Source organism: Mus musculus, chromosome 6 (genome assembly GCF_000001635.26).
Source record: "Mus musculus strain C57BL/6J chromosome 6, GRCm38.p6 C57BL/6J".
Taxonomy (NCBI): Eukaryota; Metazoa; Chordata; class Mammalia; order Rodentia; family Muridae; genus Mus; species Mus musculus.
Genome location: NC_000072.6, coordinates 52,704,452 through 52,722,562, shown reverse-complemented (window position 1 = coordinate 52,722,562; position 18,111 = coordinate 52,704,452). Strand labels below are relative to the sequence as shown.

The 18,111-nt window shown below is 40.6% G+C and overlaps 1 protein-coding gene across 4 annotated transcripts in view; it reads right to left on the bottom strand.

Moving 5' to 3' along the window:
* Tax1bp1 (Tax1 (human T cell leukemia virus type I) binding protein 1) overlaps window positions 1-8,871 on the bottom strand; it is a 53,089-nt gene extending 44,218 nt beyond the window's left edge. For 2 of the 4 annotated variants that reach the window (NM_025816.3, NM_001355595.1), the window contains exons 1-2: window positions 8,708-8,834; window positions 1,097-1,265 (exon numbers count right to left, since the gene is read on the bottom strand). In NM_025816.3, the coding sequence (NP_080092.2) occupies window positions 1,097-1,258 (162 nt within the window). In that variant the 5' untranslated portion in view covers window positions 1,259-1,265; window positions 8,708-8,834. Of the gene's footprint in view, window positions 1-1,096; window positions 1,266-7,933; window positions 8,399-8,707 lie in introns of those variants that run through there. The other 2 variants (XM_006506370.4, NM_001355596.1) reach the window with 2 other exon arrangements.
* Window positions 8,872-18,111: the final 9,240 nt, after the last annotated feature.

Here is an 18,111-nt window from a genome sequence, read left to right as displayed (position 1 = left end):
GTCCCTTGTTCTGTCACAGATTTAAAAACCTCACAGCTTGTATATGCAACCATTTAGGGTCCACTTTTAGCTTAGACTAGTGTAACTCTTTCATGCAATAATAAACAGAAAAGAGCCCAAAACCTTTTCCCCTAGCCTTTTGAAACTGTATCTGTTCTCCACTATATTCTGAAGAGCCTGAAAATTGCATAAAACCTCCAGCATAGGGAATACCAAAGTAGTAACCACTGAAACGTAATTTTCAAGTAAATAATATGAAAAATGATTGGTGACTATATGAACCAGCCCACAAAGAATTTACTGTTCTCTCAAGTAAACAGAGTATTGACCTAAAAATAATACAATAACAATATGAGCAATATTTAAGAGGTACATAACAAAAGAGGCAATGCATGGCTACAGAGATGTACAAAATCAATCACAAACGACAAGAAGAGACAGTATACAATTTGAGAATCTTTTAAAAATGATTATTTTCCCCCTTTAAGTGTGAAATGGGAGAGAATTTGGAGTTTTTGGTTTGTTTTTTTTTAAGAGATTCTGAGCTGAGGATACAGCTCACTTGTACAGCACTTGCCCATGAAGCTCTGGATTCAATACCCAGCACAGACAACACAAGTTCGTGCACACACAGAGAATATTCTAAAAGTTTTCGCAAAAAACCCAAGTTGGATCTTTTGATCACAGAGAAGAAAACCTGTGGAATTAAGTTCCCAGTGTTTAAATGACTGCACAGTGTTTAGTATTTCATGGTGATATTTACAAAACTGAATCTTAATGTAGTTTCTTAAGACAAGGTTTAGTATAAGTTAAATCCAAATCTGTTTAAAGAAAATATTCAGGTTGTCAAGATAGCTCCTCAGGCAAAGCTGCCTGCTGCCAGTATGAGGACTGCAGTTCAATCACCAAGACTTATATGATAAAAGGATACAACCAACTCTTCCAAGTTGTCCTCTGACTAGATACAAACGGTATGCACACAGCACACACACACACACACACACACACACACACACGCCACAAAATAAATAAATGTAATTTCTGAAAAGATAAAATTAAAAGAATCCATGTGGAAGAAATATTCAAGTTCTCTTACCTTGAATATACCAACCCAATCTTTGGAGTGTGGATGGATATACGGAGTTAAGGTGTAATGGCACTCCAAGTGTGCATTAGGAAGGTAACTTTTAGCCACATTTTGAAAGATGACATGGGCAAAATTGGAAGTCTGCAATTGGACTTCTTGAAAGGATGTCATTGTGAATCTGAAAAGAGCAATTCATACACGTTAAACACTGTCAAATAAGAATAAACTTATACTTTCAAAACCCATATAATTTTTAGGATGGGGATACAACTCAGTCAAGTCCTTGTTCCTCATCTATGAGGCCCTAGGTTCAATGCCCAGCACCATACACACACAAACACAATTCTAATTCTAAATATTTGTATGCCTTAAACATGAGAAATATTCCTTTAAAATATGACCAAATATAGAAATATAGAAACTATAGCTAGTATGACTCAGGAAGAAACACTTGAGTTTAAAATCGAACAAAATGGTAAGCTCTGTCTCAAAACAAAACTCAACTAAATGCAATGCAGCTCTCCGGGAAAGCTAAGCTCTCTATTCTAACCAAAAGCAAGCAAGCAGTATTTTAATGGAGGCTCTGCCAATATAAACCTGATGACTTCTCTTTAGCAATAGACACTAAAAAAAGAAAGGAAGGAAGGAAGAAAGACAAACAGACAGTTGAATATCTGTATGTTATCAATTACTGCTGAATTAATGCTTTCTTTCTGTATGGAAGCCCTGAACACCATGTTTATGTTCAAGTTCCTCCTTAACTCCCATCTCTCTCCCCAGATTCTAGAGTTTGGATTACCATAGTGAACCTGATGCTAACATTTGTTTATATTTTCGGACCATATTGTAATACCCTGAACCATCACTTCTCAATCCTGGTTTCAAATCAGAATTATTAAGGGCCTTTAAAAGAAAACAATTATGATGATTCTGTGTGCATGCACATATAAACACACTCTCCTAACCCAGTCTCTAAAAATTCCCTTAATCTTGTATGCAGCTGAGTAGAAAGCCAGTTCTTTAACCCACGCTCTGCCAGCCTTCCTGGGATTTAAGCATGTAAATTTCCTCAGTCAGTCTCTTAAAACAGTTCATCATACTTGTTCCTCTACCTATATTGATGTTATCCTTTCCTTCTAGGTGTAATATTATCTTAAAAAAAAAAACAAAACAAAACAAAAAACTACCTTACCTACAAGTATTCATTTACTTTACCTATATACTTATTAAAAATAAGTAGACATTAACTGACATACACACAAGTGACATCTCATAGACTGAGAAGGTTATATTTAGGAATATATATGATATGCATATATGCATGTATCAAAAATTAATGGATAAAGGGGTCATAGATTTGAAAGAGAACAAGAAGGATGGTATAGAGTAGGGTTTGGAGAAAAAAAACAGAAAGGATAAATGGTGTAATAGTCTCATAATCTCAAAACATAAATACATAAATAGTGGGTATTAAAAACAAGAAGAACCAGGTATAAAGGTATTTGCCCTGCAAACCTGGCAACCCAAGTTTAATCCCTAGAATCCATGTGGGAATTGCAAGGAGAAAACCACCTCCTGAAGTTGTCCTCTGACCTCCACAAGTGGCCAGTGGAACCTGCATCCCATAGCCACATAAACAATACAAATGTTTAAGTTTTTAAAGTATAGCACTAATGAGATATATGATGTTGGAAAATACACCATCCAGTAAATGCTCACCTATTTAGTATACAAACACAAGATGAAAGACAGAGATAGACCACAAAAAGCACAGGACTCAAATGGTTCTGTTTTGTTTGTCTGCTTTATTTTAGTTGTTTATTTAAGACTGGGCCCTGCTTTGTAGCCCTGGCTTGTCCATAAGTCTCAGCAATCCTACCTCAACCTCTTTTCTGCTGGAACTAGAAGCCTGTGCCACCAGCCCAGCTTCAAATAGTTTTCTAATCTGATTCACTTTTGATAAAAAAGGAAAAACAATGATGGAATTTACTCAAAGAAGCAACTACAGAGCACATCACAGACTCAATACAATCATTAATTATACATCACACACAAAAGTAACTGCCTATAGCACTTGCTTCTAAGTCATTACAGAAGATCCCTGCAACAATGAAGGAAACCAGGACAAAAAAAATTGCTAACTAATCTAATTTACTTCACAACTCAATGAAGTTTCTACTAGAAATCACAGCGGTAGATGCTGCTCATTTGAACAACTATTAAAAAGTTTATTAACTAGGCATAATGCTACAGGCCTACACCAGTACTCTGGAAGCTGAAGCAGGATTGCCTCAAGACTAGCCATGACTTCATAGTGAGACTAAGAACATCTAAAGACTAAGAAATAAAAGCCATAACCCAGCTAGGCAGGTGATAAAAAACTGTAATCCTACATTTAAGCAGGCTGAAGCAGGAAGATAGTTCAAGGCCAGTCTAGGCTACACAGAGACCCTACCTCAAAAGAAAATGAGGGAGAAACCAACCAACCAGGAGAAAACATGCTTGCTGCAGGACCACTGACTGGATGAGTTCTCCTTGGAAAATTATATAGGGAGATGAAAACTGCAGTGGGATAGATGAATGCCACTTGAAAGAACAGACAAGTTTTGTAAAAGAAGTCAATCCAGAAGCTAGAGGGGAGGCTCACACTTTGAAATACCATCCGATTCAAGATTTAACAACAACAAAAAAATATATATATGCTTTATATATGCATGATGTGCATGTCACAAAAGTAAGAATCTGTGTGAAGCCAGGCGTTGTGGCCCAGAATTATAATCCTAGTACTAAAAACAAAAGAATCTGGAGTCAGTGCTCAAGCTACACAGAGATTTGAAGGCCAAGCCTAGGCTATGAGGCCTCCACCCTCACCCTCCAGCAAAACAAACAAACAAACAAACAAACAAACAAGGAGACAGATGGCTTGCTGGGTAAAGTACCTGTTTTTGCAACCATCAAGACCTGAGTTCATATCCCCAGGCACTTACCTATAAGCACCAAATCTTTGGGAACAAAAACAAGCAGATCCTAGGGATTCACTAAGCCAGCTAGTCTAGCTAAATCAGCAAACTCCAGGTTCAATAAGAGACTGTCTTCAAAATAAGTAAATGTGGTGGAGAGCCACAGAGAGGAATGCTTAACATCTACCTCTGGCTTACACATACGTGCGCGCACACACACAATTTTGGTCTGTTTGGGGTTTTTTTGCTTTTGTTTTTTTACTTTTATGAAAATATAGCTTTTAATTTTTAAAAGTTAAAGGAAGAATCACAACTTGAATCATCAGTTTTAAGTTAGAAAAAAAAAAATTCTGACTCCCACGTAGTAACTCTGCTTCACTCTTCTCAAAGATAATACACTGAAATGATGGGAAAGCTACTAAAAACATTGGCCTTCACTGAGAATGCCGAAGTGCATAACCTAGAAGAGAAGCCATGTGCAAAGTCACTGCATCACCATGTGGTAACGCCTGGGACTGACATTCAGAGCAAAGAACAAGTCCTACTTAGTTGGAAAGAGAAAATACAGCCAGGCAACTTCACCAGGCCAGACTCTGCTTCCTTGTCTCTAAGGCATTTCTACAGAAACAAGTGCAGTAAGTTGGGAAGAGAATTATAAATTAAAAATTCCCAGTTACTAATTGAAGGGCCTGACATATGTCTAGGAACCAATGTCTGAAATGCTACAGCGAGCCCTTCCTATTGTAGCCTCAAGGTTCTAACACCAGCAGAACCTCTTTATGTGTGTCAGGCTGTAAACTACTCTCTATGACAGCATTTCTCAACCTAAGAGTCTCAGCTCCTTTCCAGGTCAAATGAACCTTTCACAGGGGTTGCCTAAGATCATTCAAAACCACAGACACTACAATTTATAACAGTAGCAAAATTAGAGTTATGAAATAGCAACAATAATAATTTTATGACTGAGGGTCACAACAACACGAGGAACTATAATAAAGAGTCTCAGATTAGGAAGACTGAGAACCACTGATCTTTGCACTAAAACCCAATTTTATTATTTCTACAATTCACTAATATCCAAATCAAGATGAATAAGGAGATAGTTGGCATTAGCTAAGCAAATGTCCAAAACTAAGAAGGAAAAAAGCACTTCTTTCCATGCTATCTTTACTTACACTTGGGCTTTTACTAGCCCCAAATGGAGCAGCCTCTTGTGGTAGTATTTCTTCCAGTGGCTCCATATGGAACTAAATGACTTTTTCAATTTTAAGTATTTCACCTATCCTACCAATTAAGTTTCAAAAAATCTGGGTGATAAATTACATTATATTTTTTTAACTCTCCATCACTTAGCTACAAAACAAGTAAAAAGGCAGTCAGGCGTGGTGGCGCACGCCTTTAATCCCAGCACTTGGGAGGCAGAGGCAGGAGGATTTCTGAGTTTGAGGCCAGCTTGGTCTACAAAGTGAGTTCCAGGACAGCAAAGGCTACACAGAGAAACCCTGTCTCGAAAAACCGTAAGTAAAAAGGCTTAATTTCTACCATTCACTTTAGAAACTCCAGGAGAAGAAAAAACAATGTGTTTGGAGGAAAGAAGGGGGTAATGAAAAAAACAGCAAAAGTCTTAATTTCATTGCTCCTGTTTCCTTTGTGTGCAATCAGAAATTTCAAAAATAAAGTCAATAAAAGAAAATAAAAAACCAAGCTAGTAACAAACCCCTGTGTCTAACTTACTTCAATAGAAAACACTGCATGAACACTTTTGTACCATAATTAAGATAAGGGTTGACAGCCATTGTTTTTAAAAACCTTCAATTACAAAAATAGGGGCCTATTTCTAGCACTTTGAAAATAGAGGCAGGCAGATCCCTGTAAGTTTGAAGAGGCCTGACCTACACATTAAGTTCCAGAGCAGCCAAGGCTACATACAGAGCAAGACCCTCCCTCCAAAACAAAAAACAAAAAAAACAAAACAAAAAACAAAAAAAACAAAAAACAATGTGTGTGTGTGTGTGTGTGTAAAATGTCTCCAAACTTAAATCCTAAATGACAGAAACATGTGAAGGAGAATAAAAATAGCCTGATGATTTAACAAGTCCCTTATTTACTCTTCAGTCTTCTGCATAGTTTGTAGAATAGCATAGCCTCAGAAAGATATTAGCAGCCAACTTTGAGGAGGCAGGAACAAAGACTTGTTAATCTGCACTCCTGAAGCCATCTCTATCTCCACCAGCCTTGATAGCTGGTTATTCCTATATTCTGCCCAGCTGTGGTTTTCTCTTTTGAGAAAGACTCGCTGTGCAACTCTAGTTGAGGCTGGCCTCAAGCTCACGACACTCCTCCCTGCCTCAGCTCCCAAGCGCTATAATCCCAGCTGATAAAATATCAGATCCAATTTAACTTAATTTTTGTATCTTTTAAAATACGTTCATTTGTAAAACACTGTTCTTGGCCCACAAGTATTAGAAGATAGAACTTTGTAATTTCTATTAAGGCTTATTTAGAACAATGTAAACTTTAGAGCTACAAGTGCAGAAAGCCCAAAGTTTACATACTAACAATCAGTCCAAAGAAAATACACCAACAAGCTTCACAGGTGAAGCAGGGCTTGGTTGAAAACACCTTAACATCAGCACTCAGAAAACAGGCAGAAGCCAGCCTGGTTTCCATGCAGAGCTCCAGGACAGCCAGGGCTACAACATAGTTAAGACCCAGCCAATAAATAAGTAAAAATAAAATTTACAGGTAAGTTAATTCTTCCAAGGAAATATAAATATATAGTTAGAACTGCATATAAAAACTTTAGCATCCGGCTGGCGAGATGGTTCAGCAGGTAAGAGCATTGACTGCTCTTCCGAAGGTCCTGAGTTCAAATCCCAGCAGCCAATCACCCATAATGAGATCCGATGCTCTCTTCTGGTGTGTCTGAAGACAGCTACAGTGTACTTATTTATAATAATAAATAAATGTTTGGGCCGGAGCGAGCAGAGGTCCTAAATTCAATACCCAACAACCCCATGAAGGCTCACAACCATCTGTACAGCTACAGTGTGTGTGTATTAAAATAAAATAAATAAATCTTTTTTTAAAAACCAACTTAGCATCCTAGGGGATGGAGCGCTGACTCAGTAATTAAGAGCACTTACTGCTCTTACAGAGGACCTAAGTTGGGTTCACAGCACCTACATGGTGGTTCACACCATCTATCACTCTAGTTCCAGGAGATCTGACATCCTCTTCTGACTTAAGTCAGATATAACCAGGCATAAAATGCAAGCAAAACACTCATACGCATAAGTCTAAATTTTTTTAAAAACAGCATCCTTTAAAGGTTACAATTTATAATTCCAAGATGTTATTTTTGTCCTAGAAAAGGTACTCAATGGTTACATTTCACATACATTTCACATACACGACTGTGATTCTAAGAGCAAATGGTATGCAGCTAATGTAATAACTTGAAAACAAATAATACAATACAACTGTATTTGAAATTTAACAAATAACAAAGACGAGGGGGAGGAGGTTAACCAGTCATTCCTAGCATAGTCAAATATATTCTTGCAGAAATCTAAGATAAGTTCAGGGCGTTTGCCTAACATTCGAAAGGGACATACAGAAATCCAATTTACCCCTGAGAAGAATAGAATGGAGGCGAGTCCTTGGCCTCAGCTTCTTCTCCACACCTAGAGGGTAACCTGGAGATCACAAACCCACTTAATCAACCCACTTTTAAGGAATGTTATTCAAATAACCATTTTCGAATGTTTTGGGATTGAACACTAAAATTTTAATTATATTTGTTCGTGTCCTAATCATGAATTTTTACCACTTGGCAAAAAGCAGCATACTTGGCAGATACTTAGCATTAAAATGTCTAACATACCAACATAACGATAAAGCCGGAAATCTATCATAGTCAAACGCCACAACGTTTTCCAACAAAACTTTCAGGAACAAATTGTACTTCATATTTCTCAACAGGGAAATACAAGCGAACACCCCAGCTACGTTCTAACAGTACAGTTTTCGGGCGATGAGCGCTAGCCAGAACACGTCTTGCACCTTCCGCCGGGTCCAAAACACCGGGGAGAGTCAGCAGTGGGTGGAGCGAGGGAGGCGGAGTCGTGAAATCAAGTCCAGACGACCACAGAGCGAAGCGATCCTCCCCAAGATTTCTTAAAGCCTTCTCTTGGGCACCAGAGGGGGAGGGCTGCTTTCCAAACAGCAAGACTCAACTAATCTCTCAGCCCAGGAGAAGCCGGAGATCAAGCCAAGCCAGGTAAACAGCCAAACCAGGCGACACAGGGAGTCCCCGCCTCTTCCTCCAGCGGAGACTCAAACCAAAACAACCCAACGGGTCCTCCCCGGCTCGCCGCGGCCTAGCGCGCCCGCCACCCGTCCCTGGCTTGTTAGACGCCGGGGCCAGCCGGGGCCAGCCGCGGCCTAGCACGCCCGCTCCCGCCACGCTTCCCACTCTACGGTCACCCCAAGCCCAAAACACGTCACAATCGCGGCCCGGGGGAAGCTCGTCCTTGGGAAAGAGAGCTTCGTCACCACGGAGACCGTTCCCAAAACTCGCCAGGCCCGGGTTCCAGGGCCGAGACGGAGCGCGAGCGCCGGTTACCTCGAAAGCACGCGGCCCGTCCGCAAACCTTACCGGTCAGGGCCTCCGCCCCGCACGCTACGCCGCGCCCCGAACCTCCGCGGCCACCACCACTGCCTCTCAGCGTAGACCGGCTACACCTTCTCTAAGCGGAGAGCCGGCGGTGCGTCACTTCCGCCCCAGGGAGGCTCGCTTCCGCCTCTGCTGCTGCGCATGCTCTGCGGCGACACGCCCCACTCGCTAGCTGTAAAGAGTCCTTTAGTGGTTTCCCTGACAGCTTTTTCCTCTGTGGCTTTTGGTCAGTGATGTAGTCACCTCAAAACACAGTCCGTTTGAAACAAATTAACTGACTTACCAGCGAAATGGGAAGGATCGCTCAGAGGCCAGGTGACCTGGGTCTTAAATATCAGTCTAAGCTAATACATGTTTCAATATATACAGAAGCCCCAAGAACTGTCATAGCTATCACGAATTGAACCATCATATTCCCGTGTTGCTATGAAACTAATGACATTTACCGTATCACCAGCGAAGAAAGCATAACATTAAACAGAACAATAATATACAAAACTCTAATTTCAAGTTCTTTCATTTTCCACACAATTCAAGTCCACATTGGCCTCCATAAGACAGGTTCTTAATATTTGCTGATTCATTTGTTTCTTATATATTGAAATTTTTTAAGTTGGGTGTCTGTGTGTTTGCTTGTTTGTTTGTTTAAATAGGGATCTCTTCATTCTGGTCCTCCAAAAGGAAAAATTACTGTTGAGAGACATAGGCTGTTGAAGCAAAAGTTAAGTTCGGCATTGTGGGTTTTAAAGAAATATTTATGATTAAGACGGTAGTGTATTCATGAGATAAGTAATATTCCAACACAAGATATGATGGATTTGAATAAAATACACTTGCTTCCATGAAGTTCCAATTCAAACTGCACATTTAACAGAGAAAGGTAAGCTATATAAGGCAAAAGTAATTTTAGAAATTTAAATTATTTTCACTTCCATATCACGATCAACCAAGTCTTCCTTTTGAGGTATTTCTTCCTGTGCTGCTCTAGAAAACAACCACAAGGGAAAGCAGGTCACAAAACCACAATGTCTATAATAATATAATGAAATTGAGATCTTTTGCGTTTCAGACACTTCATTTTAGTGCAACTATAGGGGAAAATGCCCTGGAGAGAGAGAAAGAGAGAGTGAGAGAGAGATGAACAGACAGACATCTCAGGGCATTTAACCACAAAGGGGCATTCTGTTGGTCAGGAGACACAGCTACCAAAATGCAGGGCAGGGTTTTAGTTTTTAACTTCATACAGAACCTCCTTACTGAGATTACTCAAGACCCCATGATTGCTCTCATGGCTGGCTGTGAGTTAAGGCATTCTACTGCTCCAGGGTGAAGACATCCTGTTACTTTTTTAACTAATTGATTTATTCACTTTACATTCCAATATTACATCTCCTCCCAGTCCCCTCTGCAGCTCCACCCCTCATCCCCTCTCCTTCTTCTCTGAGAAAGGGGAACCCCCCTGGGTATCCCACCACCCCTTACCCCCCCACACACACACACATCAGTCACTATAGGACTGGACGCTTACTCTCTCACTGAGGCCAGACAAGGCAGCCCAGTTAGGGGAACTGGATTCACAGACAGGCAACAAATTTGGAGACAGCCCCTACTCCAGTTGTTGGGGGACAGTATGAAGACCAAGCAAGCTGCAGGTCTGACAAACACATGCAGGGGGCCTAGGTCTGGTCCCACGCTCACTCTTCAGTTGGTGGTTCAGTCTCTGGAAGTCCCAGTGGTCCAGGTTAGTTGACGCTGTGGGTCTTCCTGCGGAGTCCCTACGCTCTCATTCTGTTATCTTTTAGACTTGGGCTTTATTAGGAACACTGTAATCAGGAATTTACAACGAAGCTGTACGAAGAGAAGCGGGCGGGGCTTGGGCTGTCTTAGGAAAACATCTAAGTAATCCATAGCATTAGAGCCTGCAACCTAGTATCAGTGGTCAGATATTAGCAGGCTTAAATCTTGAAAATGGACTTCTTCCACATAATTAGCAGTTTGTAAAACCAGGATTCAAAATTGCAGGCCTTTGATTACCATTTAAAAGAATGGGATCTGGGGCTGGCTGGGAGTATAGCTCAGTTGGTATAGTGATTGTCTAGAATTGCCCAGAATAAACAGGGTATGGTGGTGCATGCCTCTAATCCCAACACTCTGGAGGAGAGAGAGCAAAAGGATCAGAATTTTAAAGTCATCCTCAGCTACACAGTGAGCTCTAGGCTAGCCTGGCCTACATGTGATAAGAGTAATATCTCACTTTGAGCAGAGAGATGATATTCTGAACTGTAGAATGATCATAAGACTACTGTGTAGTCCAAGCTTTCTGCTAAAGAACAAAGACGTCTGCCGGGCAGTAGTGGCACACGCCTTTAATCCCAGCACTTGGGAGGCAGAGGCAGGTGGATTTCTGAGTTCGAGGCCAGCCTGGTCTACAGAGTGAGTTCCAGGACAGCCAGGGCTATACAGAGAAACCCTATCTTGAAAAAAAACCAAAGGAAAAAAAAAGAAAGAAAGAAAGAAAGAAAGAAAGAAAGAAAGGAAGGAAGGAAGGAAGGAAGGAAGGAAGGAAGAGAGAGAACAAAGACTTCTCTCACCCCCTTCCAATGGGCTGTCAGTCATCTGACCAGGATACCTCAGAAAAGCTCAGCAGGTAAGAGAGCTTGCCACTCTTGTAGAAGATGGGAGTTCTGTTCCCAGCACCCACATCCTGCAGCTCAAAGAGAACTGCGATCCTCGAGAAATGTGAGCACAGAAAGGAGTGGGGTTTATAAGCATGCTTTTATAGAAGGCACCTTTTCCTTCACATTGATAGTTATACATACCAGTTAAAATACATATATACTAGTTAGAAAAAAATCCGAATTGTAAGTCAACTCAGTTAATGAAATCAGAAAAACTGGGCTGGTGAGATGGCTCAGCCAGTAAGAGCACTGACTGCTCTTCTGAAGGTCCTGAGTTCAAATCCCAGCAACCACATGGTGGCTCACAACCACTCGTAATGAGATCTGACGCCCTCTTCTGGTGTGTCTGAAGACAGCTACAGTGTATTTATGTCCAATAATAAATAAATAAATCTTTGGGCCTGAGCAGACAGGGACTGAGCGAGCAGAGTTGACCAGGAGCAAGCAGGACCTATCGGAGTGAGCAGAGGTCCTAAAAATTCAATTTCCAACAACCACATGAAGGCTCACAACCATCTGTACAGCTACAATGTACTAAAAAAAAATAAAAAGAAAGAAAGAAGGAAAGAAAGAAAAAGAAATCAGAAAAACACTGTTCTAACACAAACCATAGTAAAACATGAATTTTCGGCAGATATTTTTATTTTTTATTTGTAATAGTTTCTTGGGGTTTTGGATCACATTTTTTCAATGAAGATCTTTATTTGGATTTTCACCTTGCTTCATTTCTTATGATAATGGTTCCTTGGGTTTCTAGACTGTATTTCTCCCCCCCAAAATAAATGCATATCCTCTTGATACTTAAATGGACTTTTAAGACAGTCTGTAAGAAGTGAAATACAGAATATCTGCCCGGTGGATCTCAGAATGTTTTGGAGTTTAAACAGGTATATTTTTATGTTACATGACATCCCATGGGGTCTGGAGCAGCAACCCAAAATCATAATTTTTATTTTTTAGGAAAAAGCATGACTAGTATGCTAATAATACATTAAACACACAGCAGTATCTCTTAAGTTCAAGACAGATTTTTCAGATCAGGTGAGGTCAAGTATAATAAGAAATGAGTCAGGTCAGGAAATTTAAGAGAATATTGTCACGAAATTTAAGAGAATACTTTATTTTTAATGCTTTTTGAAATCCCAAATAATGACTAAGGGCTGTAGCACTATTTAAAAACTAGTAAGAAGTAATTTACTGAGCAGCCCACAATACTTCTTGGGTAGTTTAACTTTGAAGAATTTATTTTTACAATTAATTTATTTAGATATTTTTATTTTGTCTTGCTATTTTGAAACAGAGTCTCACTGTTTAGCTTTGTCTGGCCTAGACTGTGCTAGGTAGACCAGGCTGGCCTCAAGATCTGCCTGCTGATCTTGTAGTGCTAGGATTAAAGCCATGCATCATCATACCCAGCTTGAAGAGTCTCCAAGTGGTTGTCCTGACCTACTGTGTACCGTTATCCTGGGGGTTGTTTGGGTTTTGTTTCATTTCATCGTGTGTGTGTGTATGTGTGTGTGTGTGCGTGCGCACGTGTGTGCATGTGTCTGTGTCTGTGTGCATGTGTGTGTGTGTGCATGTGTGTGTGTGTGCATGTCTGTGTGTGTGTGTGTGTGTGTGTGTGTGTGTGTGTGTGTAGGCATGCCACGTAGTACATGAAGGTCAGGGGACAACTTTGTGGAGCTGGTTCTCTCCTTCCAACTTTCTGTGAGTTCCAGGAATTAAACTCTGTCCTTGAATTTTCACAATAAGTGATTTTACCCACTGAGCCATCTTGTCATCCTCTGTCCCTTTGCTCCCCACTCCCAAAATAAGAACTTGGTCAGGAGTGGTACTGGTCTGTTATCCACAGTACTGAGAAGGTGGAGATCAATATGGCAGAGTCCATATTTCACAGCTGTATAGGCATTTGAAACATTAACAGGATTTGAAAAGCTATAGAAAAGGCATGCATAGGGGGAAAAACTTCATATAAGAATTGTAAACAGAGTGATTAATTGATTGAATATTAAGAGATTAGAAAAGTTAATGAACCCATGGATATACTGGCTCAGAGGCAGAGCCTTTGGCTCATTTATTAAAGACCCTAAGGTTGATTACCAGCACATAAAACCAAAGAACAGAAAAAAAAAAAAACACAAAATAAATTCAAGTTGGAAAATTCAATTGAAAAACCCAAAGAAAGGAATTGTCTTTAACTTTTAGAACAATAGGTTTCTTTAGAGTACATAAGATTTCTTTTACCGTAGTTTTTGTTTTCTTTTTTAAAACATATGCATAGCTTGCCATGGTAGCACTTACCCTTAATTCCAGCACTTTGGAGGTAGAGGCTGGTCTGATCCACATAATAAGTTCCAGAGCAGCCAGGCCTTCATAGAGAGACCCTGTCACAAAATTAAAATAAAATAAAAGCATATAAAATAAAATAAAGGCAAATTAAAAAGCTACATGTGTACACTGCAAATGTTTCTGTAATCTCAGCTGCTCAGGAGGCTGATGCAGGATGATTGTGAGTTCAAGGCACTTACAAATACTATCCCAAAATAAATAACTATATAATAAATAAATAAATAAATAAATAAATAAATAAGTGACCAGCGTGATGGCACACACCTGCAATCCTAGCAGAAACATGGTGAATTCAACAAAAACCTTAGATTTGCAGCAACTCACTTTAAAAATAAATTATTCATTTATTTTTATTTTATAGGTATGCATAATTTCTGTGCCTGGTATTCAGGGAGGCCAAAAGAAGGCGTTGGATCCTCACAAACTAGAGTTTCAGACAATTGTGAGCCCCCATGTGGGTTCTAGGAATCCAACCCATCCCTAATTCACTTCCTTTAAAAAACAAACAAACAACAACAACAACAACAAAAACTGTTGAAGGGCCTAAAAAACAATGGGAGAAGGGGAAAAACTAGTGATAGGCTGCTGCCATGCTAATGAAGTACCTCTCAGTTCTAAACCCCCCTCTTTTTGCACTTGGGTACTTTAAGAATAATTCTCTTTTGACAGCTGGCAGTGTTAAAATGTCTAGGGCAGGTGGAAAGTACTGGAGAGGCTACAGGGAAAAGGACTCTACTTCCTGGTTCCTGTGTACTCAATAAACAGACTCTGGCAGTATACGTGGCTTTTCCAATGTCCAAATCTCACACCCACTCAGCTTTTCCAACGGCCTGCGCTTGCGAGTCAAGGACTTCCGGCTGATGCACCCTGCAACTCCTTCCTACTGATTCCACCCACTAACACTATGCTTTCTGTTCTAAAGAGTTTTGGTGTGGAAAGACCCCCACCCACTCCCTCACCTCCAGTAAGATGTTCCTTCTGGAACAACTTGCACAGACTCCAGTATCGGAGTTCTAGGAAGTTCTCGATGACAGATTTCTGAGAAGCCCTTGAGTTCTGCGGAATTTCTAGGGGATAACTATCTTCTGCGCTCATTTATTCCAGGGTCCCCTACATGCCATCAGTAAAGGGCAGATCTCAAGCCTGAGAGAGAATCTTCCTTGGGCATCAGGTAGTTGTTGCTCCTTGTCAGTTCCTTTGAGTTACCTTTGTTCATATTGGCCCGCGCCTGACACAGTTAAATTTTCAAATAACCTTTTCCTGGTTCAAATCACTGCGTGTTTTCTCTCTGCTGATTGGACTCCAACTGTTACAACACTTTCTTTAGCTTCCACTAGCTAGCTTAATGAGTTAATTTAGTTATGACCAGCCAGAATTGTAGCCCTGTAGTTCTTTGCTCTTCTGCAATTTTGTACTGTTTTTGATGTTAATTATGATGCATAGGTATAAGAAGTTCATTGATAATATAGTTTAGATTGTAGAATTCAATGAATGATGATTTATTAGCACTCAACACTGATTGATAGAATAGATGAGAAGATGCTGTATTTATAAACATATCACAAGGAAATATGAAATTACTCAGTGCTATGTACTGGCCATGTTTAGAAGTTGACATCTATTTTAGTAAATTGTGCAAATTTATTTAAAGTTGTTTAGCATGATATGTCAGGTTCCAAGACAAGCTGTGAGTTAATGAAATATCCTTTCTAAAAATTCATTAATTTAGTTATTTTTGTGGTGCTAAAGATCAAACCCAGGGACTCACACATGCTAGACATGTGTTCCACCACTGAACAGCAACCCCAGCTCTTACTTTTAGATTATTGTTTTATCTGGGGACATGGGGACATGTCTTCTTTCTAAGTTACTCAGGCAGGGCTAAAACTCAAGACCTTGCATTTCTGCTTCTTGAGTAGCTAGGGTTAAAAGTGAGAACTGTCAGGCCTGGTGTCTTAGTCAGGGTTTCTATTCCTGCACAAACATCATGACCAAGAAGCAAGTTGGGAGGAAAGAGTTTATTTGGCTTACACTTCCATACTGCTGTTCATCACCAAGGAAGTCAGGACTGGAACTCAAGCAGGTCAGGAAGCAGGAGCTGATGCAGAGGCCATGGAGGGATGTTTCTTTCTGGCTTGCTTCCCCTGGCTTGCTCAGCCTGCTCTCTTATAGAACCCAAGACTACCATCCCAGAAATGGTCCCACCTACAAGGGCCCCTCCCCCACACACACACCTTGATCACTCATTGAGAAAATACCCCACAGATGGATCTCATGGAGGCACTTCCCCGACTGAAGCTCCTTTCTCTGTGATAACTCCAGCCTGTGTCAAGTTGACACCCAAAACCAGCCAGTAGATCTGGCTAATTAATTCATGTTTCTGAGACAGGATCTTACAGGGAAGTCTGGGATGGCTCAAGTTGGCCTTGATCTCATGATTTTCCTGCCTCTCTATCCAAGGTGCTGGGACTGCAAGCATGCACCACCAGGCCCAGATTACTTTGAGACAGGCTCTCTGCAAATTTCCCAGGCTGGTCTTGAATTCACTCTGTAGCCCAGGAAATCCTTAGAACTGAAATCCTCCTGCCTCAGCCTCCTGAGAATCTGCAAGCCACAGAGCCTGGCAGAGTTTGTAGTGCTGGGGAACTGAACCTAGGGCCTCAGCATTGCTAGGAAATAATTTTACTGCTGAGCTATACATTTCTTGAATCCTCCCTTATCTGTACCATCCCTTTCATTTAGATTTCCTTCCTAGACTCACTAAAAGGTACTAGGCAGTCTTATCCAGGGAAACAAATGAAACTGACTCTCAATAGTCATCTATGAAGAACTAAATTCAACTGAGAGATCTCGAAGACAAGCATGAAGCTGCATTGTCAATGAGAAGAGTGGGTAGGTTCAGGACCACAGGCACTGCCCCTGCAGCAAAGTTTCCTTTCTCTCCATATCTCCTACCAATTCGCATTCAATTCTTCTTTCCGTCCCGTTTCATCTTCTTTAAAGACCAATCTAAAGATAAGCTTGTGGATGCAGGTTGTGACCATAGCTCCTGAGAAGCCAGAAGCAGGAAGATCACAAATCCAGGGCCTTCCTGAGCTATGGAGTACTTCAAGGCTAGCCTGGGCAACTTTAGTAAAATGTTTCTCAAAATGAAAGGTAAAAAGAAGGCTGGGAACATAGCTCAGTATCAGAGCAGCTGTCTTGCTGGCATGAGACCTAAATGTAATGTCCCATACCAGAAAAAAGAAATTGAAAGCTGTGTGGCATGATACTTGATATATTAACCTGCCCCACCCCAACCCCTGCTATCTTCTCTCTCTGTAGCTTGCAACATTCCCAACCTTTCCAACCTTTGCCCTTGTAAAGCTTGCTGGCTTAGGGACAGGACATAGAAGGAAACCTCTCTGGCTTCAGTTTCCAAAATCTCAAAGCCCCAAATGAGGAGAAACTTGAAGCTAAATAGAAGATGGCTTGAAAAGGAAGCCAGAGATGAGAGGTTTCTAAGTAGAGAAGGAATGTGTGTGGTCCTCCATGCCACGGATTATGATGTTCTCGCTGAGGAGGCAGTGTGGGAAAAAAAAAAAGTATGTCTAGGGGATACTCAGACACAGCCTGGCTCACAGTCCTGAGTCTCCCCTGACCCATCAGAGTAATGAGTGATGCTCCAAAGCTTTGAACCCTGGAAATGGGCTCTTGGAAACAAAACTTGAATTGTTGAAGTATGTTAAAAATGTATATCTATTTGTTTTTATTTATTCTTTATTTTTCTGAGACACAGTTGCACTACCAGATTCTCCTTAAATTTATGATCCTCCTAGCTCACCTCCTGAGTGTGAAGATCACACGCTTGTGCTACCGAAAATGTGTCCGAGTAAAATGTGCATTTATTTAGAGGCTTGATTGATGACCTATATATTTATACTGGTACATGCTCATTAAAGTTTTCATTTTTCATGTTTTTCATTTTTCATCTGTGTAGTATATTGTTCATCTACCAGTATAGCCAAAGGTCTTGTGACAGGTCATCACTGATCCTCCCGTTGTGTGTGTTTTAATGCACACTTATCAGGGTTGGAAATTCCAGCAACACCCATGTAGATCAGGCTGGTCTCAAACTCACAGAGACCCTCCTGCCTCTGCCTTCTAGTGCTGGGATCAATGTGTGTACCACATGTGCCTGGCTACATTTTCCTACTGTTCTCTGTCCTACAGCTGTGCTATCGTCTCTCACCTCTCCTAGGGCCCTTGCACTCCTGTAAGTACCCTTCTTGTTCAAAGTCTAGTTTTAAGTCCCTTTAGCTTTAAATTATTATCTATGATTATTATATTTAACTGTCAAATATGATAATAGTTTCATTA